This window comes from Pipistrellus hanaki (assembly GCF_964339955.1).
Source record: "Pipistrellus hanaki genome assembly, chromosome: 17".
Taxonomy (NCBI): domain Eukaryota; kingdom Metazoa; phylum Chordata; class Mammalia; order Chiroptera; family Vespertilionidae; genus Pipistrellus; species Pipistrellus hanaki.
Window position 1 is genome coordinate 23,785,594 of NC_140519.1, and position 27,061 is coordinate 23,812,654.

At 45.7% G+C, this 27,061-nt stretch overlaps 1 protein-coding gene across 11 annotated transcripts in view; it reads right to left on the reverse strand.

Annotated features, from left to right (window-relative positions):
• Positions 1–7,638: 7,638 nt before the first annotated feature.
• Positions 7,639–27,061, reverse strand: part of FAM110B (family with sequence similarity 110 member B) — a 124,408-nt gene continuing 104,985 nt past the window's right edge. For all 11 annotated transcript variants that reach the window (XM_084864305.1, XM_084864311.1, XM_084864302.1 and 8 more), the window contains one exon: positions 7,639–11,470. In XM_084864305.1, coding sequence (XP_084720431.1) covers positions 9,971–11,137 — 1,167 coding nt within the window. In that variant the 5' untranslated portion in view covers positions 11,138–11,470 and the 3' untranslated portion in view covers positions 7,639–9,970. The remainder of the gene's footprint in view (positions 11,471–27,061) is intronic.

Below are 27,061 nucleotides of genomic sequence, written 5' to 3' on the forward strand. Positions count from 1 at the left end.
TCTTAATTTTTAAAATAACCGGAGTGGCATTTGAGCCTCAGCACATTTGTCTGGAATAAATTCTTCAAGGAACCCAACAGGTGCACGCGTCTAAGCACATAATCATGGAAGCGCAGAAAGCACAAGCAGCCATCTCGAATGTTTGATGGGATTTAAACGGCATCAGGTGGTGAATTAAACGCTGAAAACAAAACCCTGGGAGCCGGGAATGCGGTGCAGCTCCCAATTCACGGGTTCCTCCAACCAAAGCATTCTCAACAGGTGGAAGCACACCCACAAACTCTCAGCAGAGGTCTTTCGGGGGGGTGGGGTTCGTTTTGTGTCAGGTGCAGAGCTCTGAGACCCTCTGAGGCATGTGATACCTGCACAAAACACACCCAGTCTTTGTCCAGACCCAGCGGAGTCCTCCCCTGCGGCCACTGACATGGCCCCACTGCCCCCAGCCCGGTGCAGCTGTCAGTTTGTTGGGAGAAATAGGAAAAGCCTTTTGTGAAATACCCACAGGCCCGTGAAGTTACAAATGAAACATTTCACCGTTTTCCATGAAAAAAAAAAAATGCTCAGCAGCTCAAGTCCTTCACATGGTCTAGAGCTCAACAGAGGAAAGCGATGCGACTGAGCAGAAGCCGAGCTGGTGATGCACAAAAATAACTCACCTGGCTGCTGTCCTCCTTCCTGATGGCAAAGGGACAACCACCGGGAGCGATGACGCACGCCTAGAAATCCTGGAAAGCTCCAACTTATTTACACTCAGGAGGCAAAGCATGCGGCCTCGGCACTCAGGGAGGTGCCATGTGAGTTCTCCCCACTCTGGTCTCCGCCGCCCACTGGGGCTCCCATATGTTATCAATTAGGAGCCACCAAGTTCAATTCAGCGGAGGGAGCAATTGCATTCACACACGCTTTGCCTTTCTCTTTCCTCCCTCATTAGACTTTTCAGAGAGCAGGATGGTGCACCCATGGCTGGGAGGTCAGTGTGCACACAGTGAAAGGCTCAAATGGGAACTGTTTCTGAAGCAAATCTCCCTTAGAGACAGTCAGGTGGGGGAGGAGGGGTTGGCACCTCAGTGGTTAGTATCCAATAGTGTAACCTTGTGTATGTATTTTCACATAAAGGGGAAACATTTTGTATTTTGGTGAAGAAAAGACATGTGCTACTCCTTGGCTTTTAGGACAAATATGAAGGAGTCAAGATCGAAATCATGTCAGCAGTCTTGGATTGTTCCCTACCTCCACCTCCCCCCAACACAAACACACACACACACACACACACACACACACACACACACTCAGCTGTGCATCTCCCTGCTTGGACTATAGTGCTTGGTGAACAGAAGACTTCCTTTCTTTCCAAGGCACATGCACAGTGAGTGAAAAATGCTCCTTATAAATCCTGTTATAGGAAAGGTCCATACCGTGGGCTCTATTGCCTTAAACAGGCTGTCTCTTTAGTTTCTAGGAAGAAGCTCTTAGTTGCCAAGCCCAGTGCCCATTCATGGAATGATGGAGCCACTGATGGAGACAGGAAGGGGATGAGGAGAAGCTGATGGGAGCTTCCACCGCCCTGAGGTGGGATTAGATGCGAAATTTGGTTTGTGTTCGTTCATTCCAAAGATGCATTTCATTCACCAGTCCTGTGCCAGGCACTGAACTAGTAAAGGGGGTGATAGAATGCCCAAGAAAGACAATAACTTCCTGAATAAGAGAAAGTTGGGCTTTGGCAAGAGCCAGGAAGGAAATAGGCAGTGGACAGAATAATACAAGGGACCTAGTTTACAGAGTGGCAGGCAGGATCCTCGGAGGAATTACAACTGAACTTTTAAGACTCTAAGATGAGAAGGTAGCCCCTTAAAGGTGGAAATGCCAAGGGGGAAATGGACTATGAAGAAGGAGCAGCATGATCTGGGCCATGGGAGCAGGGTGAGAAGAGCTTGTATGTTCTACAACACAGAGTGAGAGTAGAGAGAATGGGGAGCCCCAGGGTCAGGAGGCAGGGCGGGGAGGAGACACATCTATGGGCCCAGGTATAGCAGGTTTTAGTTTGTCATAACTGCAATGGAAGATCACTGGAAAAGTTTAAGCAGTGGAATAACACTGAGTATATCCATTTTTCAAAGATCACCTTTTTTTTTAAAAAAATGGGAATACCATGAAGGAAGTGAGAGCACGGTGGGCAGCCACTGTGGATCTATGGGAAGGGCCCGGGAGGTGCGGTGCATAGACAGACACTCCAGTGTGATTCCAAACTGGCCAGTCTGTTTATCACAGCTGGCAAGCAGTCTCCAATGCATTTTTCATTTTTGAAAATAAAAACTCCAAAAAGTTAGTGCTTGCAATTCTGATTCTGAAACGTATCAAAAGTCTTTTTAAATATCTGGTGAACTACAGTTTTTCTTACCTGTTTTCCAGTGAGTAGCACTGAAAGTTACCTGTGAAAGTAGAGACCCTGGAATTTTAACATATCTAAGAATTTCTGGAGGGCACTGGTTGAAAAGGCAGGCCCCGGGGCCCACTCCCTAGATTCAGCCTCGCATGGTCTGCAGTGGAGTTCAGGAATTTGCTTTGTACGGAGAACCTCAAGAAATGGAAATATGGTGTTTGGGGCATGCTTGGAGAAACTGTGTTAAAGCTGGCCGCGATCCTGCCTCTGGCCTCCATGGACTAACATGGCACTCTTTTATGTGCCTGTTTCTACACCTGATAGATTTTCAACTGAAGGTGCTACAGTAAAAAGCATCTCCCAAATTTTAGGGGGATTACAAGGCCAGGGTTCACACCAGGTAATCATATCCATTCTGGGATGGGGGTGGAGGGCTCTGTTCCACACTGCCCTAGGTCAAGATCCTATGGTGCTCTACCCTCTGGAACTCAGCGCTGCAGTGTTAGGGAAATAGAAATGCAGAGTCTGGGGTTGGCTGTGCCTCCTCCCAGCTGTTCCATGAGTCACTTCCATTCGTGGTTCATTGTCCAACCTAATGCTATGGGGTGTGAAAATACAATCGTCTGGTGAGTAAGGAAGGAGAGGGAAATAGATGCTGGAACCATCTCCAACGTCTGCCCCAGGGGACACAGGAGGGGAGAAATCAGGCCTAGAAAACATAGTTCCTAAGCTCTTGAGGAGCTCTGAGCATCTCTGAACTGTGAAGGTACTAAAATCATATTAAAACAGTGGTAATCATTTCCAAACACTTTAGAGAAATTTCTTAATCTTTGCTAAGTGTTCTGCTATGGTTAATTGAAAAAACAATTAATGTATATTAACAGGAAGTCTCCGAGTTGAAGTTTCTTTAAATAACTAACAGTTTATGAGACAAGGAACACTGCATAGGAATAACAGAGCATATGTTGACCAAGTTGTTCCCAAGTGTTGGAAGGTTATGGTAGTCAGTTCCACAGTTTCCTGACCTGGTACTTAGTGAGGGCCTTGGAGCATCCTTCTCCTCTGCTCCCGCCCCATCTACAATCAACCTGCTCATCACCATGGCCGACTCCTGCCACCTCATTTCCCTGCATCTGTTTCTGCCTCTGTACAATTCTGTGGAGAGGGACAGATGATCACTAATGCCCCTCTCAGAAGAACCTGGAAGCCTCAGTCCTGATTTGATAAACTAGAATGAATAGAGAGTCCCTCACTGGATAGAAGGATCACAATACAGTACACACACTAGTGTGTTAACTTTCTGAAAAATAGTCTGCAATGCACCTTACTGCAGAGGAGCAAGCATGCCCCCCCCCCCCCCCCCCACACACACACCAGGTGCTAAAATTTCATGATGAAACGAGTCTGAAGAGGTGCTTTACTACTTTTTTCACTTATTGGATGTGTGCCTGTGAGAAGCTGCTTAATCCTAAGATCCCGCATGGGCAAATGGGTTCTAATTTACTTCTAAGGTTCTAATGAGAAAGACATGAGATAATGTGATAATTTAGCATCACATCTAAGATTGCTGGTAGTTGTTTCCTGAATGTGAAATGAATGAGATGCTCAATGAGCAAAAGCTTCTCCCATTATTATGATTCGCATAACTTTGTACATTGGTGTGTACTTGACCACGTTCAATTCTGCCTGCTTCTGACAACCTAAAAAGGTTTCTGGAGACTCCTTCCATGTAGAGAAGACTCTGCTGGCAGACTTCATTTCTTCCCCCAACTAAAACTCTCAAGCAGCAGACACATAAAACGTAATTCAGTGAGCTGCTTGGCCCATCAGGCCTTGCCTGCCATCCCACCTGCCATGACACGATGAACCCAGTCTTCTCCTCATTTTCATATCCTCACACCTCAAACTGATGCTCCAAACCCAGCTCTCAGCGCTGTCCCAAAGCCCCGGGGCCAAGCGAACACATGCAGCAAGTGGCTTTGCTCCCATTTTACACATGTGAGAATGGAGGCAAACTCTTATGCAGATGGGTCCCAGGTGTTGGACACGAAGAGGTTCCAAAAGGGGCCTTTGTCTATCTGGTTTTTCCTTCTTCTGGATTTCTGCCAAAGCTAGGGGGCATGAGCTAAGCACATGAGAGAAACCCGCTCATTCAGAACCGAATGTGCAGGCTCTGAGCCTGTGGTCCTCACAGTTCTGCCTGTGAATAGCCCTGCAGAAGCCCATGGAACTCTGCCATTGCACAGGACAAAGGGGAAATGTGACATTTTCAACATGCATGGTAGTGCCCTTCCTGAGTTAAGGATCTATTCAGTTCCTCTGGAGCACGCTTAACTTTTTTATTCCTTCCCCGGTGCATTTTCTGGTCTGACCACACCATGAAAATCCTCAAGGATGGGGGAATGGAGTGATGCTGAATCACCAAATTGTCCAAATGTGTTTCCTGACTATTGAATTGTGGCCAGGCATTCTTCTCTACCGCTTGCCCTTCTAAAAGTCCTTGATCAAAATAGGCAGGATGTGGCTTCAAAACATAGCACTTTCAAAACTGAAAGAATGCAATTCCAACAGCCTTGTCTCTTTGAACTCAATGGGCTGTATGCTACCCCTAATAGAACAGCTGAAGTCTTTTTTCTAACTTTTATTGGTTACCGTTTAGGTAAGAGTGAAATTGCTGAGTGTCTGACTGAGACATGTTTATATATGCAGGCAGCAAATAGAAGCATGAAGATGAAGATGAACTTGAGGGCACTTCTGTTCTCAAGTACAACACTCAGTTTGCCTCTCCTTGTGAGCTGGGCTGCAGGAGGGCAGAGGCAGACTCTGAGACTTTAGTTCAAGTGCCATTCTGTCACTTACTTTCTCTGGGATCTTAGTTAAAGGGCTTAATCTCCTTGGAAATTGAAGTTTGTAACCTCTAAAATGGGGCAACAACTACCCCTTTAGGTTCATTGTGATAACATTTAAAGTGTAAGTGACACAGGACTTGAACGTGTTAGGTTAGAAAAAATTCACTCAACACCTAAGTATTGACCATATACTCTGAGCTGCGTGGTATGCACTGCCCAACTCTGGGCCATAGTTTACAACATAATTCTCTGGTATTTGTAAATTTACTAGGACAACAGGTGTGTTCTTTTCTTGGTAGAAAAGAAACCTTTTTGAGAAAAGCATACCATTTAAAAATTCTCACAAAGGCACAATGTAGGCTATGTAGCTTAAAGGGCAAAGGCAACATAGAAACTCAAAATAATCTCACTGGTTGATAGTTATATTGGATCTTGAAAGAGCAAGGATGTGAAGGACAAGGAGGGAAGAGAAAGCATTCCTCACAGAATGAAAAGCTACTGAACCACAGCAGCAGCAGCGATTTCAAAACATGTCCATACCTTCTTGAATATTCCTTCCTTTAAAATAGGGGTGTCGAACTCAATCAGAGAAGGGGCCAAAATCTAAAATCCAGCCTAAATCGCGGGCCGAATGGTTTACTGAACAGTCATAAACTGACAATGTCATAAACTGACAGCGGAGTGCAGTGATGACAGCGCGGTGCGGGCCACATTGCAAGGCCTGGCAGGCTGGATTTGGCCCGCAGGCCTTGTGTTTGACACATGTGCTTTAAAAGATGAGTTCTACAATAACTCGCCTCCACGAGTGCAGGCTAATTTGGTGACACACACTTCTCAATGAACTGACTGTGGTGGGTGGGTGTGCGTCAGCATACTGGATCACAGCAGGCATCGTGACTTCCTCCTTGCTTCCTTGTGGGTTACTCTCTCTGGGGGAAGCCAGATGCCATCTTGTAAGGATTCTTTCCAGCACCAAGTGAACCATCTTGGAATGAGATTCTCCAGCCCCAGTTGAGCCTTCAGATGATACAGCCTTGGCTGATGTCCAGTCTGCAGCCTAATGAGACACCCTGAGCCAGAACCATATGGCTAAGCCACTCCAGGGTTCCTGAACCACAGAAATGGAGATAATAAATATTTATTGTTGTATGTTGTTGTTGAAGAAATTTGCTACATGGCAATAAGTCATTAACACAGTGGTAACATGTTTCCAATGGAAACTTCCTTTGCTTGGAGCCTGGCACATTGGATGGTGAAGGGGACAGAGAAGATGAGACCTGAAAGCCCAACATTCTTTGTTTAACAAGCTAGGATTTATACTTAACAGCAATATACCCAAGCTGGAGGATATTTTTACATAGAGGACATTTTTACATAATTGGAGTTGATTTTGATATCTCTGGCATGAAACGGGCTGTGAAGAGCCTGGCTGAGGGGGAGGGAGGTTTCCAGTTAGGAAGTTCTAGGAACAATAGTTCAGGTAAGTAAGAGAAGATGAGAGTTAGAATGAAGAGAATGGCAGAGGAGGTGCATATGGGAGAATTGTCTTAAAAATTGCTGTTTTTCAGAAAGAAACCACAATTTCCAGGGCTATCTAGTGCAATCACACTTCACTCTACTTTGTAGAGGGGGAAAAAGTGTGCTGAACTGTATGACAACCCTGTATTCATACCAACATCATCATCATCATCATCACCACACACACACACACACACACACACACACACACACACACACACACACACGGTACTTACTTCCATGCACTAATAGAATGAGCATTTTGCTTAAAAGACTTCACCATTAGGAAACATCTCCCTCTTAGGATTTACTATTAAGCATTTGAACTAGTCCTTTATAAAAACTCTAATTTCAAGAACAAAAAGAAAATGAGTGCCCGCCTTCCATAAAGGGAACCAGAAATAAGGCCACAGAATATTAGACTGAATTATAGTGAGATGATTTATAGCCCCGTTGTAATACAATTTAATGTGGTTTCAAAATGTTGAGAGATTCAATAGGATTTATGACTAAAACAGCATAGGCATAGATATCAAATTAGCAAAGATGTGCTCATCTCCCAGACAAACTGGTTTTCTTAGAAAAAGAATATCTATTTTTGGTATTTCAATAGCCCCAGAAAAAGTGGATATATAAATGCTAATAAGGCTTGAATATTTTAAATGGCCACATTTCTATCCCAATGGTGAAGGAAGTGTGTGTGTGTATGTATGTATGTATGTATTTTCATCCCATTATCTTAATTGCACTGTATAATCACCACTCATAGATGAATTTTAAAATGTTTCTTTTGGGAAGTACAGTTCTAGTTGAACTGAAAATTAATCAGAGAAGCAGAAAGAATTCAAAACCAGTAGAAAGAGAGAGAGTCAAGGAACCAAATTTGATTTTCAGAAGAAAAATATTTATGTACAGTAATAGCTGGGAATCACATAATTTCTGTTTCTGAAAATGACGTCTTAAATAATACTTTCTTTTACATTTACATATTATATGGAATGTTGAAGAAATGTTAACCTTCAAATAATTTGATTCAATAAATACTCGTTGAATACTCAGTGTCCTAACAGGAGATAAGACATTTCCACTAAGAGGAATATTTCTCTTAAATAAAAAGTGAAAATCTAAGTTCCTTGAGGCAGAGACTTTGTTGTTGACCACAATAGTCACGTGTCCATTGTGAGGCCTGAAAAAGGGACTCACTGGACAAGTGACCTGTTGAAAGAAGAATGAATGAATGAGTGACAAATGCATGAACGTGTGTCATGTTAAATGTGTTGGGGCTGTATAAAAATAAGAACAAGGCTATAAATTTCCAAGGTGTGCCTCCACTGTAAGAATTCATACATAGTTACAACTCCAGAGTCTAGCAGAAGATGTAAAAGGTTTTGCTGTTTAAGAAAAGATAAAAATAACTGACGTGTGAGCTAAGGAACAAAGAGGCTGCATATTTTAGGAGCCTTGATGCAACTATTTAGGCAAAAGCACATTGCTGGGGCTACAATGAAGAACACCGATGTTCAAAAATAACTGTGATATAGGGAAAAATAACTTAATTAAACAATGTTTCTTATAGACGATCAAAAATCTGCTTCTGGCTCACATGCCAAAGCTGAACTTCCAGAAAAATACAAAGAGAAACCACCACCATCAGTGCCTGCACCAGAGCTATTTATTAGCATAAGTTTCCCTTCGTTTTCTTCAAGTTTTCATAACAACTGAAGTATGTACAAAGTCTTACAGCATTTACACCATAAAAAAGTTTCTTATTAGCTGACGAAGTCTAAGGTAGGGCTCCTGAATTTCAGAGCGTACGTACAAGAGCAATGAAGCAGACCACTGCATGTGTACCTTTTGCTACACCACCACAACTGTCAGCTGGTTGACAGCTAACTGGAAGACAGGTTATTGGGGGGGAGAAAGGGAACGAGTTGATATGTAGCACTAGAGACCATGGGGGCAAGGGGGACCTATATAGCGTGTGTTTCTAGTTTCCTAGAGCTGTAACGAAGGCCCAGAGCCTGAGGGAATAACATAGGCAAGACAACACCATCACACCTCTCAGATATGATCAGCCACCAAAGGCGTTCACTGTTGAAAAGGAGGCTCTATACCAGTGGTCGGCAAACTCATGAGTCAACAGAGCGGCAAACAGCGGCTCTTGAGCTGCAGTTTGCCGACCACTGCTCTATGCTAACATGGCTGGTATTTCCGTGTGTGTGTGTTCATGTCTTCAGACAGCACAGACCTGCACACTCCCTTGTCCTCTCTCCCAAATAAAACAACAATAAAGAAAGGGCAGGAAGGAGGAAAGAGACTCAGCATGACCAAAAATACCCCCTCTCCCCCCAATTTAAAGACATTGAGTAACAACTTCCGAGTGGCCATTCCTGTCAAAAAGATTAATAGTACTGCACCAACCCAAATCAGAAGACTATCAACAGAACCCCGGACATTCAACCTCCTAGATATAACTGCCTTCATTGTATCTGATTGTCTTTTCTTGGGGTCAGTATTATGCAGAGCCACCAGTTTTTCTTTACACACTACATAGGACACAGGACGTAGCATTGTTGCTCCAACCGTTACTTGAGCAAGGAAGGGGCAAGAGCATTGCAGTGTGTAAGGAGTTAACCTCAGCCTCACCACTTTCTTTCCTCAGAAAACCCAGCCTGGTTCTAGCTCAGGTCAGTTACCCTATCCGTGTGGTTAGCAGATTCCATTTATTTCTCTCTTGTTTGGGTGTCACACACATAGGCAAATTGGCTTTTTTTATTTTATTTCAAAAAGATGCTCCTCTCAACTTAAAAGCCAGTTGGTAAAACTTTTAATTAAGACACAATAGAGCGGGGTATAAAACACAAGAACCACATAAATATTGAAGAAGTCGTATACTGTTTTTCGTGTGTGTAAACAGTTTTGCTTGAGATCAAAGCCCTCACATCAGGTTCTAGCCTGAAACTATTTTTTGGCAGGTGACGTGTGTGTTCAGCCAGGCTCTGCAGCGATGATGGTTGTGTGACCGGGACCGCCGGGGTCAAGTCCCCTTTTGTTGACAGGCATGCAACTTGGAAAACATTGCACAACGAGCAACACAAAGAAGAGTGGAGAAGCTCACAACACTTCAAGGAGAGACCTCACGACCTTCACGACGGCGGATGCACAGACATAGAGACCCACCCCCTTTCTCCCTCCTTCGCACACGGGCACTGTGTGTCTCTTCTTACACGTGGGAGACCTTCTGGGACTCTCTGGCCTGCTTGATGCTATACAACCACTTGATGATCCTGGCATTCCTCTCGATGGCCGAAATGCCGTAGGGCACCCGGTCGTTGGCACTGTCATCGTTCCTAAGGTCGCTGTTGCTGTCCTGAGACTGCTCGCAGTCCGAGCTGATCATGCTGGCGCTGCGGAAGTTGAGGGAGATGATGTCCGAGTTAGCCCTGGCGAAGTTCTCCATGCCGAGGTTCTCCAGCTCCTCGGGGTCCAGCCCGCAGTAGTTGAAGAACCTCTCCACGTCGGCGTCCACGCGGAAGTACCTGTCACTCAGGTCCGACTTGGACCGCTGCAGGGAGGGCCTCCGGCTGACCCCGCAGGCGGGCTCCACGCTGGGGTCGGTGGCCTCGGGGGGCTTCGTGGTGGTGGCCACGGCTGCCACCTTGGGCTTGGGGGGCAGGGGAGGGGCGGAGCTGCTGCAGGGGATGGCTCTCAGGGGCTTGCCACCGGTCACTCTGCGGATGTCCGAGGAGCTGTGGGACACGTGCAGGAAGGACTCTGCAGCCGTCTGCTCCAGCAGCCTCCTGCCCACGTGCGAGCTGCTCTCCTGCGGGCTGCCCCGGCCCGGCGTGCTGCTGGTGCTGGGGTAGACCTTGAGGGACTCGGCGAAGGAGTGTCGGTGCAGGTCGGTGGCGTCAGGCCGGTGGTGGTGGTGGTGCGCAGGCCAGTTCCGGGAGCCGCCGTGCTTGTGGCCGGAGCCCGAGCTGGAGCCCTCCGAGCTGTTGATGATGTTCTTCAGGATCTCGAGCTTGAGCGTCTCCCGGTGCACGCCGCCCCCGCCGCCGCCGCTCTCGGACTTGGCGCTGGGCCCCAGCACCCGGAGCGTCGGGCTGCCCAGCGCGCGCTTGGCGCCGGGGCACACGGGGGGCTTGGCCAGCACGGCGGGCTTCACGGGCTCCTGCTTGGCGTTGATGACCTCCTGGCTCTTGACGTACTTGGCCTTGTCGGCCTCCAGCCTCTCCACGGCGCTGAGCCGCTTGGGGTTGGGCTCGGCCTGCCGGCGGAAGTAGTCGGGCCCCTTGTTGAGGATGCGCAGGGGCACCGCCGAGGTGAAGGTGCCCGCGGGGCTGACCGGCTTCACCATGCTACCTGCCTGCAGGGTCTCCGTGGGCATGGCGGGCGGTCTCTCCCCGGCGGCCGTGTTGGATGCTCTGCTGCGCGCCTCCGGATGCGCTGAACAGACTCATGTACACGGAGCGCAGAGGGCAAGGGATGGACCCTGGGACCAGAGTGTCAGCAGCGGTGGCAGCAGCAGCGGGGGCGGCAGCGCCTCATCTCACAGCCCATTCACCGCCTCGGGGGCTTTCCACTCTCTCTCTCTTGTGCAGGCAGCCCTGGTGCCGAGGACAGGAGCCACAAGTTCCTTGAATCCGCGTCGCCGCCTCCTTTCTTCTCCTCAAGGATGTGGGAGTTTCCTCCGGGCCTTTGTGTTCCACTGCAGGCAGAGCTGAAACACAAAACAACCAACCGCGGGTTAGGATGGAAGAGTGACATCACGGCTGTATCAACCCGGAGCCCCGCTGCGGCGGGCGCCCCGCCTCTGCCTGCCCGCCTGCCCGCCGCCTGCCCGGGTGCCCGCCAGCCCGGGAGGCGGTGCCCAGTCCCCGGAGCGCACCCAGGCCTGGGGGCGAGCCTGCTCCCCCTCGTGCTCCGCAGGCAGCAGCTGGTCGGGCCGGCCTCTGGGAGAAAGCTGCTGACATTTCCCACGCGTGAACGCTTCCAGCCGCCTCCCCGTTGGTGGGAACGGCCTCGGATCACGCCAGGTTAGTTTTACTGATGTCAAAACCCAGGAGATGCTAGGCGAATGTAGAAATGCTGGTTTAGCAAAGCCCAGTTCCCAGTTCATGATCATCCTAAGAATCCCTCTATGGTTTACACTGCAACGTGGGGGAGTGATGTCTCCTTCGCAGTGAAACCAAACTTGTGACTCCATGCTACCCACCTCTCAGGGAACACCTGCGACAAGCACTGCTCACCTCTTCAACAACTAAAACGATGGGCGGGGATGGGATTGGCAGTGCAGATGAAAAATCTTTCAGAAAGCAACGTTTCTGTTACCTTGTTTTTGCCAGTCAATATATCTGAAAATCCTTTCTCCTGGAAACCAAGAATGCCTTTATGAAGTTCAAGCTTATTTTTTAATAATAATAATAATAATAATAATAATAATAAACTAGAAGCACTTTTAGATTAACTATAGAAGTAGTTTGAAGTAGTTTGATTTTAAAGGCTCCATCATTTCCCCCACACACACTCTTAATGAGCAGAAATCAAAAGTTTCTCAGTGGAATGTATTTTCCCATCTCCCCCAAGGAAACAAAGCTCTTAAGATGTCAACCAAGCCTAAGATGTTACTGTAGAGCAGGGGTCTTCAAACTACGGCCCGCAGGCCACATGCGGCCCGCAGAGGAGTCTGATCCGGCCCGCCAGGTATTTTGGGCAGTGAGCGCAGCCGAGGTGTTACAGTAGGAATTAGTAGTTCATATAGTCCGGCCCTCCAGCTCTCTGAGGGACCGTGATCTGGCCCCCACTTTAAAAAGTTTGAGGACCCCTGCTGTAGAGCGAACTTGTATAATAGCTAAGCTTTCCTGGAACTAATTCATGGTTTTCTGAATCTGCTACCTCCCCCCCCCCCCCCCCCCCAACCTCCCACTCCCCTGCTCCCATCCCCAACCAACCAATATGTATCTCTAGGTCTATAGGGAGTTTTTCTACTTGCATTTACCTCTGCAGTCCTGGAAACAACTGCCTTTGCCTGCTCCTGCCGGCAGAGAACACTTAGGAATGCATCAGCATTGGAAAGTAACTGGCTAACGACCCTTTTAGCTCCTTTGGTTATAATAAGGACTGTAAAGAGAGGAATGTATTCATCTAATATATCAAAAACCTAATGCACAAAATAAGTAAAGTGGAATTAACTATAAAACATCTGCTGTCATGGTAAGAAAATGAAGTGTCTATTAATAACGGGGGGAGGGGGGATTGATATTTCTCCTTATCATCCTTTGAAACTCTTAATCTCTAAATGCACCCCTTGTCATGTTTCATTAGAGCTGGTTTTTGTAATCTGCAAAAGGATTTGTTCCAGCAAAAATATTTTCCTGTGCAAGATTTGAGAAGCCCCAAGGCAATTCCCACATAATGATTTTCTTTGGTTGCGTGGTTCCATTATAATACTTTAATTTAGCTTAAAAAAACCACCTCCTCTTATGAAGATGGAGTGAAATTGTTTCTTTGAACGTATTTGGAATGACAGGCCAGAAGAGGAGCCGTGCCCTCTCTGCCCATCCTCTGGGTCTGCCATCCACCACCCTGGGCCCGCCTCGCTGGGAAGATGACCTGGGGCCCCTCCACTAAGGGGCTCACAGTCTGGGCCCCCAGACAAACCCCCTGGATCACCCCCAGGTTTGTCCCCGGGACAGGCCATGTTTCTCACACATCTTCACCGATTACCTCCACAGCTTCCAAAATTCATCCAGGGAAGGGGCACCACCAGGAGGCTCAGGGGCAGAGCGAAAGACAGGATTGGCATCTGCACTCAGCACCTTGCTGCCGATGGACCCCGGCAAACCCCTAGCAAGCAGGAAGAAGGCCCAGTGGGCAACAGGAGACAGAGCTCAGACCTCTTCTTCTGCGGCCTTGTCCCCTCCCCTATGAATGACAAGAGGTGCTTGGACGAGAATCCGATCCCTTCTCCATCTAAAATCACGTGGTTCTGGGGAGCTAACAAGAAGTGAGTTATTTCCAATCTCAAAAATGGCACCTGGGATTGAACTTTTGTATGGCACTTGCTGTTCTTAGGAAAATGTTCTTTGAATGCTGAACTGTAGTTAACATAAAACACCCACTGGCGATAAAGTGTGAAATGGCCTGTTTTCTTTTCTTTTGTTTTTAAAATATATTTTATTGATTTTTTACAGAGAGGAAGGGAGAGGGATAGAGAGTTAGAAACATCAATGAGAGAGAATCATTGATCAGCTGCCTCTTGCACACCCCCTACTGGGGATGTGCCCGCAACCAAGGTACATGTCCTTGACTGGATTTGAACTGGGACCCTTCAGTCCTCAAGCTGATACTCTATCCACTGAACCAAACCGGTTTTGGGAATGGCCTATTTTCCAATTCCATCATATTAGGACCAGAAGTCCAAAATGTCCACCACTCGTGACCAGACTTGCCATGTGGCTCTGACGTTAAGGCAGGCTTTGGTACCATTTGGAACACTAAATAACAATCATTACTCTAACTCACAAGAATGAGAAACACCTATTTTGAACACAACTCCAGCTTCACCCATAGAAGTGAAAACTGGTCATTGCTCATGCATGTTATGACAGAGGAAAGGGTGTATATTGTTTGAAAGAGGGTGTCTGATTAATTCAACTCTAAGTCAACTAACAGCTCAGTGACTCGATCTTAACTGTGAAAAGAAATGTGTTGAATCAGTGAACTTGAAAATATCTTTAGATTAAACATTCTTGGAGGCAAAGAAGCAATTTCAAGAATTCTCAAAGAAGTGATTTTCCAGTTTGCTAACATGTCCGATCACAAAACATTTACAATATGAATAAAATTGTCCCATGCTCCCTTTTGATTTTGGCGAATAGTATTTGTGCTTACTGACTTCAACCTAAGAGTACAGCTTGACTGGGATCACTCTTATGCTTTTTTAAAAAATATATTTTTAATTGATTTTTTACAGATAGGAAGGGAGAGGGACAGAGAGTCAGAAACATTGATGAGAGAGAAACATCTATCAGCTGTCTCCTGCACACCCGCTGCTGGGGATGTGCCTGCAATCAAGGTACATGCCCTTGACCAGAATCAAACCTGGGACCCTTCAGTCTGCAGGCCGATGCTCGATCCACTGAGCCAAACCAGTCAAGGTTTTTTTTTGTTTGTTTGTTTGTTTTTCCCCCATTTAAATGCAAAGAAAAAATAAAATAAAATAAAATAAAAGCAGAGAAACAACCTGGCCACTGAAGTAAAAATGCAGTTCCCCAGGACAACTTGAATTCTTTACAAATGTAATAGAAATGCACTAAAAATATAAGATTGCTTACTGAAGTGTGGACTGTGTTCAATCAGTTAATTGACTAGTACTTTTAACTGAGCAATTATGTGTAAGTAACTAAAAAAGTCTTTTAGTAGAAGATTCAAAATACATCTGATGACTATTAATTAAATAACGTTGATGAAAAATATGGCGGGATTGTCACAGATGACTTCCCACAAACAGCTTCTCAGCAGTTGGATGGAAAACCAATGCTGGGGGGCGAACTGGAGTTAAAGGCACGGGAGACAGGGCACCTGTTACCAGAGCAGCTCTCGATGGAGTTCATGGTACATTCAAGGCAGTGAAAGGGCACTGCCAATGGCTGGCAGAGAGTGTTAGGGGACATCAGGGAGAAACCTACCGAGGGAGGGGAAAAGGGAAGATGGACTTGGATTCTACAATATGTGGAGCAATGGGAGAGCACTACAGGGGAAGGAGGCACCGGCAAGATCCTCCAGGCGGCACTGAGAATTGAACAAGTCTGGAGGGAAGAGTGGCGGGGGACAAAGTCTTAACCCCTGGGTTCTCACTGATGTCAGGTGGGCCAAAAAAGATAGCAATGGAGACAGCTGCGCTTCAGCTGAGTAGGACTGGCGCAGTCCTCAGCTCTTTGTGTGTGTGCAGGGCAGCAGCCTAGTGTGCCTCCCTCACCTCAGACAGGCGGAGGCTGGACTCAGGGCCCTCTGGAAGCAGAGGAGCACGGAGACTGGCTGACAGCCCAGGCCTGAGGGGCTTAAAGGCAGAGCCTGCCATGGCCTCTCCAAACACAGGACGTGGGCGAGGGGAAGCTGCATTGCCATGTGTGCGGGGTGAGGGTGTTCTGGGACCATGCGTGTACCTGGGGGAAGGTAGGTGTCAGTGGTTATCTTAAAAGGAACTCTCACCAAAGATTTTCCTTCCCCGAGGAAAGGCTGTGAGCTTCCCCTAGTGGTCCGAAAGTTCCCCAAAAGTAAGCTGTCTGAAGAACCCCCCTGCCCAGGGGACACCGGATCCAGGAGTCAGAGGTGTGGAGAGGTATGCCATCTTTCCCTTACCAAGCTGTCCCCTCCCCCCTCACATTCATACTCCCACGCGTGCCCTGAGGGGTTAGAAATGGCGCCTAATGCTTGGGAGAAGAGCTAGAGCAGGGAGAGAGGGAAAGCAGGGGGAAAACAACCTTTACTGAGTTCCCTATCCCCTCCTCTAGAGATTTCCAAGCCAACACAATCTGCGCTGGGAGAGGGAAGAGGTCATTCACACCGAAGGGGTTGGAGTTCTGATCATGATGCTGCACTGGGCTCTATGCATGCCTGAAACGGATCTGAGCGCTTTGAATAATTCACAACTCGCTGAAGAGGCTCTGTGTTCCGTCTGAGATTTCAGCCCAGGGTAGAAAGGAGAGCTCAGCAGAGTGGATTCCTAGGGCCCTGGAAAAAGAGGATACTTCCTTCTTCTGTATCCTAAGGAATCCAGGCCAGACCATAAAGCAGGCCCCGTGGTATTCCCTTCAGGCTTTCTGTTCGTTTGCCTATTGACTCAGTGCCCTCTTCAGTTCAGAGCCAGGTCCCGGGGTCAAATGGGTTTCTCGGTGCCCGGCGATGTACAGCCAGGAGACCCTGAGCAAGCAACTCGAGCTCGGGGCACCCCAGTTTCCTCATGTATGGAAGGTGGACCGCAATGGTCCCCACATTTCTTGGGGCTCATGTGAGAATTCCGCGAAGTACCCCATGGCAAGTGCTCAGTGTGGGATTCGGCCCCCAAGTGTGCTCAGCGAGTGGGAAGCTGTTATTAAATTTCGTCCCCGGTGTCCACAAGTTGGCACCGATAATCACCGTCATTAGGTTTCAGGCTGTAGGGTAACTGAATGATCTTTTGTCCTAAAACGATTCCATTACTCTCCTCCGGTGACAGCGCGTGCACTATTTCTGTCAAAGTGGGTTGACTGTGCAGTTTCTGTTCTCAAAGGTCACTCGCGTGATCCCATTTTTATTTGAGTTACAAGGAAAATATGCGGTTGCAAATTTCAAAGCTAACACTTATGTGAGTGTAGCAGGCCACAGTAAATAATAAAGCCATTATTGGAAATGAAATCAAACCAAAAGTTGCTCGGGGGGAAAAACAGCAGGTCAAGCCTCAATCCACGAAGGTGTCTCTGAAGTCATTTAAGAAAACTCGTTTCCCGTGCTTTGTAAGCAAACCCGTTACTTAAAAAAGGTTATGGTTTCTCTTAAAATGCCTTCCTCCCATTTAAGACACTCCAAATGAAGTAGAGAATAAGGCCAAAAAATAAAAAATCACGCTCTGATTAAACACCTCACTTTGGCCGGAGGTAAAGAAAGTGTTGCTCTGAGAAGGCTGACTTGAATGAAGGTGAGGGAGTCCCCCCTTGTACCTAGGATTACAAAAATGGGTGCTGTGCACAGCCAGGGCCCAGAACGTTTGGAAGTGGAATGATTTGCTTGATGAAAATAACTAAAAGTAATTAAAGAGGAGGGCCACTAGAATTCCTAGTGAAAATCCAAGAGGACTGCTTGCCTTACCCAAAACAAACATAAAGTGACCCCACTGTGGGCCACTCTGGCCCCCTCCCAGAGGGAGCTGTACATGGCTAAGTTCAGTTGTGAGAATGTGTAAGGCCACAGCCAAACTTTAAATCAACATGGAGCTCAAGAGACCATCGTCTTCATCATAAGCCAATAGACTTAAATCACAGGTTTTAATTATTTAATATATATATATATATATATATATATATTATTAATTTTTTTATAGAGAGGAAGGGAGGATAGAGAATCAGAAACATTGATGAGAGGGAAACATAGATCAGCTGCCTCCTGCACATCTCCTCCTCCCCCAAATGGGATGTGCCTGCAACCAAGGTACATGCCCTTGACTAGAATTGAACCTGGGAACCTTCAGTCTGCAGGCTGATGTTCTATCCACTGAGCCAAACTGGTTAGGGCTAAATCACAGGTTTTAGAAGACCCACTAGTTACCTGAGTCCAAGTGTTAGCTGTTTTCCCCAGTTACAGGGACCAGGAGTCCCTTCAAGTGGCAGTAATCACATCACAAGGAACTCAAGGATTATGAGCTCTAGAAGCATTCATGGAGTTTATAAAAACGTGTGCTGAGAGCTCACACTCACCAGCCCATCCATCCTCCCAATTACCCTTTAGGCCGTAGGGGTGTCGAACTCAATCAGAGAAGGGGCCAAAATCTAAAATCCAGCCTAAATCGCGGGCCGAATGGTTTACTGAACAGTCATAAACTGACAATGTCATAAACTGACAGCGGAGTGCAGTGATGACAGCGCGGTGCGGGCCACATTGCAAGGCCTGGAGGGCTGGATTTGGCCCGCGGGCCTTGTGTTTGACACATGTGCTTTAGGGAGTGGTCTGATCCGCCTTATATAAGTAAGAGGGTAAGGACTTGTGAATGGCACCCGCACAGCCCTGCTCAGAACCCAGGCTGTGCAGATCTGGGGACTCTGCATCCAGTTCTCCCACCAAAACCGATTTTGAGCATCTGTACTTTGCATATTGCTTTCTCCTTTAACTGTGAGAAAATACCCTCTATGGCAACTGCATAGCATATACAATAAGAATGGTTAAGATTACCCTAACTGGTTTGGCTCAGTGGATAGAGTGTCAGCCTGCCCACTGAAGGGTCCCAGGTTTGATTCCAGTCAAGGGCATGTACCTTGGTTGTGGGTACATCCCCAGTAGGGGGTGTGCAGGAGGCAGCTGGTTGATGTTTGCCTCTCATCGATGTTTCTGACTCTCTATCTCTCTCCCTTCCTCTCTGTAAAAAAAATTAATAAAATATATATTTTTTAAAATGTTAGGATGGCAATAGAGCAGAATATTCAGTTCTGCAAATATTTTTAACTTCTAGTGGACAGCCTTGGGGCAAAGAATAAAATATGCTCTAAAATAAATATTAAAGTATTCTAAAGTAAAGTAGTGAAATACTTAAATTTGACAGGAAGGAAAAGTAAAGAGCATTGTTTTCGAGAATGAACCATGTTCATTGTGAATATAGTAGGTAAATTGCTATATAAACTGTTTAGAAATTACTAGTTAATAGGAGCATTTCTTATTAAGCATCTATGATGCCCCCAGAACCATACTAATGCATGTCAGAGATGTTTAAATTCAATCCCACCAATATCTCTAAAGCAGGTATTATTATCCAAACTTTGAAGGTGAGGAAATTGATCTCCAAAGACACTAAGAAAGTTGTCTAAGGTATTCAGCTCCAATGGGCTTTATATTTAAATGTTATGGCTCAGGAATCCACACTAATTATGTTTTAGTTCCTAAAATTTACTCTTTTGGCCATTTACTGCTTAGTACCAGGTTCTCCCATAAGAGGAGGAAAGGAAATCATTTAGCTTGTTACAGCAAATAACCATGCTCCTTGCTAATAGCGTGAATGCACAAGCATTCACGGAAGACGTTTACAAATTGGCTTCTATTCTTTCAGTTTTCTTCCTTGTTACTACTGGCTGCAGATGTATCAAAGTTAGCCAAACTTTGACGAAAATAATGATGATTAAAATGAGTAATCAGACAACGTAAGACTATGGTTTCAATCTGTCTTACTCCACAGGGCATTTGGAGAGCAGGGAATCACATGTTTTTTAATTGCAATATGTACTAAAGCTCCCATCCATGCACATCACTGACCTGCACTAACATGTGCATAGAATTAAATAAAATGCTAAGTACTCAGAAGATCTAGCACATTATTTTATATTGTAAAGGCTCAATAAAAATGCCGGAAAACAAGCTCTGGATTTGAAATAGCACTGCAAGTGCCTCCTGGTGATTGGAGATCATGGTGTAAATGAATGCACAGAAACTGCTTGTTCTCAACTTGAGGAACGTATCGGCCCTGACTTGTACTGAGAACGCAAATCTGGTGCAAAGAGAAATCAATACAAGATAGAATTTTAAAGCAGAACCAGTAGGTTCACTAAATATATATATATATATATATATATATATATATATATACACACACACACACACACACACACACACACACACACACACACACACTGTTGGTCTCATTTGCCAGGAACACCTGGAATCATTTTCCATCTCTTGAATAGCTCTTAGCACATCAATTGTTAGAACGATTAGTGCTTTGCCTCAAGTGTGCTCAGAAAAGACAAACAGTCTGTTTTCATTTTTTGGGACTCAACCTGAATGGTGGGACAAATAATACGTTTCAAAATAAGACATGGAGTTGACAGACACCTTTGTCTGCAGCACATATTTTAATCTTCAGCACTTAACACTTCTGACGTGAATCATTTTCAGGCTGAGAGCTGTACAGGTAAGGCTTCACCACAATTTGCACCTGAAATGCTATTTTTGGGGCCAAGTGACAAGGAGCTGGGAATGACTCATAAATGCACTCCACCTTGCCTGTGAGCTCGCTGGAACTTAAAACAGCAGGCAGTGTGTCTATTTGTGTCTGGAGGCAGGCAGAGGGGTAGGAGGGACATGACCGAGGGAGGCATCCAGGCCTCCATTCACAGGTCTTCTTCATTCTCTGCCTCCATCTTCTGCTCCCTGCCCTGGAACCCCTGCCCTCCTGGGCCAGACCCAGGTCAGAGTCTTCACAGCTGGAAAAACTCCCCAAACACACTGGGATGCTTTTTTCTGATTTCTTGGTTGATGTCCATGTCCTCCCTGACACTTCTCTTACGGTTTTATTTTTTTATTTTTTTTATCCAAACCATTTATTTATTTATTTATTTTTTAAAGTATATTTTATTGATTTTTTTTACAGAGAGGAAGAGAGAGGGATAGAGAGTTGGAAACATCAATGTGAGAGAATCATCGATCAGCTGCCTCCTGCACATCCCCTACTGGGGATGTGCCCACAACCAAAGTACATGCCCTTGACCGGGATTGAACCTGGGACCCTTCAGTCCGCAGGCTGACGCTCTATCCAAACCAGTTTCTGCTTTTATGGTCTTTATTATGAAAGCAGCGGTGACCCCTGCCCCTCCTGGCTCTCTCCCACCCCAGCCCAGTAGGGGATGCTGGTGGACAGGAGAGTTCAGACTCTCTTGTAGGAACCCTTGTCTGATATCGGTTCAGTTCAGGATGTGTCTTTGCCTCAGCTTAAAAGAATAAAAAGTTTAAACTACCAAAAGGTTTTGCTTACTTTCCCCACCTTCCTACTCTTGCTGCCCAAACAAACAAAGCTAGCTCACCTCCTAGGCTCTCTAAGGGTTATGACCACTGAGAAGCTACAGTCAAAAAGCCAATCTGATAAATGCTTGGAATAAAAAACTACAGGCATTGCTGGATGGACACAACAAGCCTGTCATTGGATCCGCCCCTTCTGCCTGCAGTATCCATCCTAAGACAATGCACTTTTTCTGCTCTGTTTCTGGGTGCTTTCACTTTAAAATGATACTATCTGCTCATCTTGATTCATGTTTAAGCTTCTCATTCCTGTTTACTAACGAACAATGACTCATCCAAAGTGAAAAAAAAAAAAAAAAAAAAGAGGGACTTAAGCCTTTAGAAATAGTTTCCCACCCCCCTTAGTCTTGAGTATTTCTTCTGTTTCTTTAGTGAGAGATGGCATTTTTTCTATTTTTTTTTTTTTAACATGAAAGAGAATAATTTTGTTTGTGGATATTTTGTGCTTCGTGATCTCTCAAGACTCTGTGCACAATCTCGTACGGCTGAGAAATACAGCAGTACCGATTATAACCCGCGTGCCTTCCCCTGCCAGACCGGACGGGCACCGTGTGTCCATCAGCCTCGCCAACAGGTACCATTCATCCCTCTTAACAGAGGGGGGAAGTAGGGCTAGAAAGGTGAAAGAGGCTTCCCTGCAGCTAGTGAGTGGAGGGAGCTTGCTGTCAACCCCAGGCCGGTCTGCCTCCCACAGCTGTGCCCTGGGACTGCTGCTACCGCCATGGACATCTCCGAGGCTGGGAAGGGGGGATGATCGGGATGTGAGCCAGAAAGGGAAGGAGGAAAGAGCACCCGCTCGTGCCCTCCTCACTGCCTCTCGCCCATAGGATGCCAGGTCCCCAGGCTGCTTTCATAACAAAACCTCCTTCCTGCCGCCAGGGCAGAACCTGTGCACCCGCTGTTGGGAGAGACTGTGTTAGCAGTACGTGCTGTGCCGGAGGATAAAACGGTGAGGGGGAGGAAGAGGCAGGAAGACGTTCTGAAAACTCTGTGAGAGGCAGGCATTCATGAGACATAAAATAATAGGCCCCATAAATCCAGCTTGTGGCAGTGACAGTGAGAGCTCTTTGTTTGGTAAGATTCTCTGAGGGGCTATCCGCATTTGACTACACCCTCCTTGGTGAAAAACAATTATTCTGAAGTCTTCCTAAGGAAATGAGATTACTGAAAAAATAACAACCCGGTTATCACCTGATTCTATAAAAATCAGACTGTTTTGAAGAAGCCTAAGCCCACAGAAGGGCACGAATCCTTCAGACCACGAGGACCCCCTGAATGTGACATGGACAGCTTCCTACAATCCCCACTCCTCAAGGGAAGGAACTCCTATCGGGACATGCTTAAACATGTTTATACAGACATAGGATCTCGATGCAGGTAGCGTCACTAGTGTTTACTGAGCATCTACTATGTACCAGGCAGTGACCAAAATGAACTATATGTGGAACTCACATATTTGGCAATTAATAAGTTAAATAAATAAATAAAAATATCTAGTAGGATAAGTACAGGTGCTAAGAGGAAAAGGAGAGCAAGGATTTAGAATAGTGGGATTTATTGTTGACTTCAAAAAGAAGAGTTTTGGTAAAGTGATTGGCAGGGTTCAGGATAGAATGAGAAGACACTGGGGACAGTGTTGACGGCTTATTTCAGGAATTTTCATATTCAGTGATAGCTGGAGGGGTGAGCAGGATCAAGAGAGAGTTTTTTTTTTTTTTTTTTTTTTTTTTTAGATAGAAGAAATCACAATATATGTGTATGATGTTAAGAATAGTACGGTTGCCGAAACCGGTTTGGCTCAGTGGATAGAATGTCGGCCTGCGGACTGAAAGGTCACAGGTTCGATTCCAGTCAAAGGCATGTACCTTGGTTGCAGGCACATCCCCAGTAGGGAATGTGCAAGAGGCAGCTGATCGATGTTTCTCTCTCATTGATGTCTCTCTCTCTCTCTAAAAATCAATTTAAAAAAATCTTGAAAGAAAAAGAATGATGTTGTTGTGGGAATGTGTACTAGAGCCAGTGAGCTAGTAATTACCTTCTAGGAGATTCTCAACTGTCACTGAGGCAAAACCTAACAGTAACAGGAAGCAGCAACTCTCCATTTCCTTTTCCTTCTGCCAAAAGCAAGTCATCTGATGAATTAAAACTTTAACTCCTACAAGACAGAGCAAGAATGTATTGCTTCTGTGAATTTAAAGTTTACCAACAGGGAATCAGAGACCCTGGGGGAAAAACCGTCTAGAATCTGTAGTGTATGTAATAGCTAAGGAAGGGAATTCAGTCATTTGACAAGTAGCAGTCAAGTGCCTCCATGTGCTGGGCACCATTGTGGGCTCTGGAGAGAGGGATGTGAAGGAAGCAGACGTGTGGCATTCGCAGACAGGTTCGATTCCAGTCAAAGGCCTGTACCTTGGTTGCATTCGCAACATTCCATGAAGTACACAGCAGATTCTGAGTGACGGTGGGGAGATTCTGTGGCTGGATTCTAAGGAACAAAGGCAAGGAACACACCACTAGAAAGTGGGAGAATACTCACAACCTTTTCAATGGAGAAACAGAGGGCAAGGTGTCTGAGAGAAGCAGATTATAGAGGGCCTAGTGGGGTAAGTTAACAACGTGGAAAGGAGAGAGACTGGTCCCTGGAGGAGAGAGCATAAGGAAGGGGCCAGTGTGGCTGCAGCCTCCAGGTGGTGGGCTCAGACAGTCCGATTCCCCACCCTGGCTTGTTCCACCTTTTACTACTTGAAGGTCGCTCTGACCTTCAGGTTTCTTACCTGTGCCATGAGAATGACACTGGGACCTGTCTTACTTAGCACAGGGGACCATACATATTAGCCACTGTTCCTTCTGATGAGCTGGAGAAAGTACTATTGCAGACTGATTTAAGGAAGAATTTTTGAACAAGTGAAAGTGTCCCTATTGGAATTAACCCCTTTGTCAAGAGTGAGCTTTCTATCTCAGGAAGGGTTTGTGTAGACACAGGCCTACTATCTTCCATTCTACTAACATTTAAGAAATGTTAGCGGGGGTTCCTAAGGGGTGGGAGGGTGTGGCAGATAAATGTCAAGCTTCTTTCCAAAAAGTTCTGTGTATCTTTGGAACTTTTCTTGCTGCCCAGGTTCAAAGCAAGAAGAAAGGAACAGGAGGACGGGGAAGACACGAAGACAGAATGTGAAGACAGAAAAGAGGAAGATAAAATGTAATAAGCTATTATGTTCAGAAAGTACAGGATGTTATAAGAAAGTGGCAAGAAGGCTTTTGATAAGTGGATCAAGTCTCCCAAGAAATAGACAGCAGAGAGGAAGAATGAGCAAAGTGGGCTAGATCAGTGATCAGCAAGCCTAGGCTCACGAGCCACATGCGGCTCTTTGGCCCCTTGAGTGTGGCTCTTCCTCAAAATACCACAGCCTGCGCGAGTCTATTTTGAAGAAGTGACATTAGACGAGATCGGGCACGTTCAGGGGGGTATGGCCATAGACACATTAGAATAAGTTTAAAAAATTTGGGTCTCAAAAGAAATTTCAGTCGTTGTACTGTTGATATTTGGCTCTGCTAACTAATGAGTTTGCCGACTACTGGGCTAGATGGATGTGAAAGAGAAAGAAGAGGGAGCAGGACACCTCCTCAGTGAGGACCACGGACACCCAGCGGGACCCAGGGAGGCTGCCCACCTTCCTTCCCACTCTGCTCCAGCAGCCCCGGGTCTGTGCCACGGTTGATCCCCTACATTCTATTTGCCCCGAAATTCTTGTGCTTCTTATACAGCATGTTTCTATGTATAGAATGTGTAGAGTTCTTCAAGCAGCACCCAGACTCTTAAACTGTCCAATGAGTTTAAGGGCTGACTCAGGAAATCATCACACAGCAGCCATTCATTGACCTACGGGGCTACAAAGGGGTGGTTGATACCCGGAGGCCAGAGGCAGCTGGATGGTTAATACAGTAAATGTGTTAAGTGTTCTATCTGCATATAATGTGTCAGCCTTTTTTGAGATCACGTCAAACTTCAATTCTTTTTTTTTTTTTAAATTGTATTTTTATTGATTTCAGAGAGGAAGGGAGAGGGGGAGAGAGATAAAAACATCAATGATGAGAGAGAATCATTGATTGGTTGCCTCCTGCATGTCCCCCCCCCCTTTTCTCCCCCTACCCTCGGGGATTGAGCCCACAACCCAGGTATGTGCTCTTGAGCAGAACTGAACCTGGACCCTTCATTCCATAGGCTGATGCTCCATCCACTGAGCCAAATCAGCTAAGGCCCAATTCTTTAGGAAACATTTGTCCAACAACTGCAGTGCAGTAATAGTTATTAACCTGCAGTCAGGACCTCATATGCTCACGACAGGAGGCTGCTGGCTCCAAACTGAGAGATGTTGCCAGAAGCCACTTCAGATGCAATGCCTGCATCTCCAAATGAACGTTTTGATTCATGTAATTTCCTCCTCCATTAGCTTAGAGGGACTCTAATTCTTCTGTGACATTCTTTTTTTTCTTTATTGATTTCTAGAGGGAAGAGATTGGATTTTTCTCTTTTGTTTAATAGCTTTAAAGATAGACGGAGGCTGTTAAACCTTCATCTGTTTTACTTACTAAGGCTCCCCAGGATCACTCCAATTGTTTCTAAAATTCGAGGAGGTTAAAGCCTTCCTGTGTTTACAAGAATTGCTAGAAAAACATTTCAATAAGTGAAGCCAATATATATATGAAGACTAAATTACCCCTTTTATCAAGCCACAATTGACCATTAAAATAAAATTTATCTTAAGGAGACATTGGGAAAAAAAAAAAGAAGCTATATTAAAAAAGCTTTTGTTCTCCTCAGGAAATAGTTCAATAATCCTCTAACTTTGGGACAAAGAACTATCAATATTCAACTTCTCATTTTTCAATGCCAGCTTTTTCAAACATTATGATAAATACTCTACAGTGACCTACTTCTCCTGACACCAAAGAAAAGTGATATGTCATTCCAGACCCATTTTTCCCACTTGCAGGGAGGAAAGAATACTTCCAAAATCATCCTTCTCTGACAGATGGAAAAGGCTCTTTTAAATGAAAATTAAAAAAAAAAACATATCTGAAAATTAATTATGACATGTTCCCTCACAGCTGGTCAATGTAATATCACCTTGGATTCAGCTTGCGCCCTGGAATTGGAATGTTCTGATGGTCTGGGAATACTCAAATCAAAGCCTTGCAGGGAGCTAAGTAGAGAAGTGATAAAAGGATTGCAGTGATTTTTCAAAAAGCAGCATTATCTGAGGGAGGACCTGGTGTGAGTCTCCGCTGAAACCAATGAAGATACCAAGAGGGGCGGGGGCACTGAATGCACGCAGGGCTCAAGGCGGTCTATGTTTGCTTCCTGCTCCCCTATCTTCTAGCTCGGTGATGTTGGGCAGGTAAATTCCATCAATATGCTTCCAGATTCCCACCTGTTAAGTGGGAATAATAACAGCACTTTCCTCACAGGATGGTGCGAAGCTTACATGTCACTGGATGGAAGGCACTGAGCTTGGGGCCTGGCATACAGAGGCAAGCACTAAATTTTTACAGTCAAAAGTACTGGAAGTACTTGGTATTGTTAGAAAATCATTTCCCTGGTCAATTCATCATTTTCAAAGCACATGAAAATTCTAGATGTTCTTGTGGAAAAGAAATTCATCAAAACCAGAACTGGATCTATAAAGTTCTTTCTTGGGTTTTGAGAGACATTTCATTACATTTTGGGAGAGCTGCCATCTTTGCTAGGTTGAGTTTTCAGAGCATTGATTTCTCC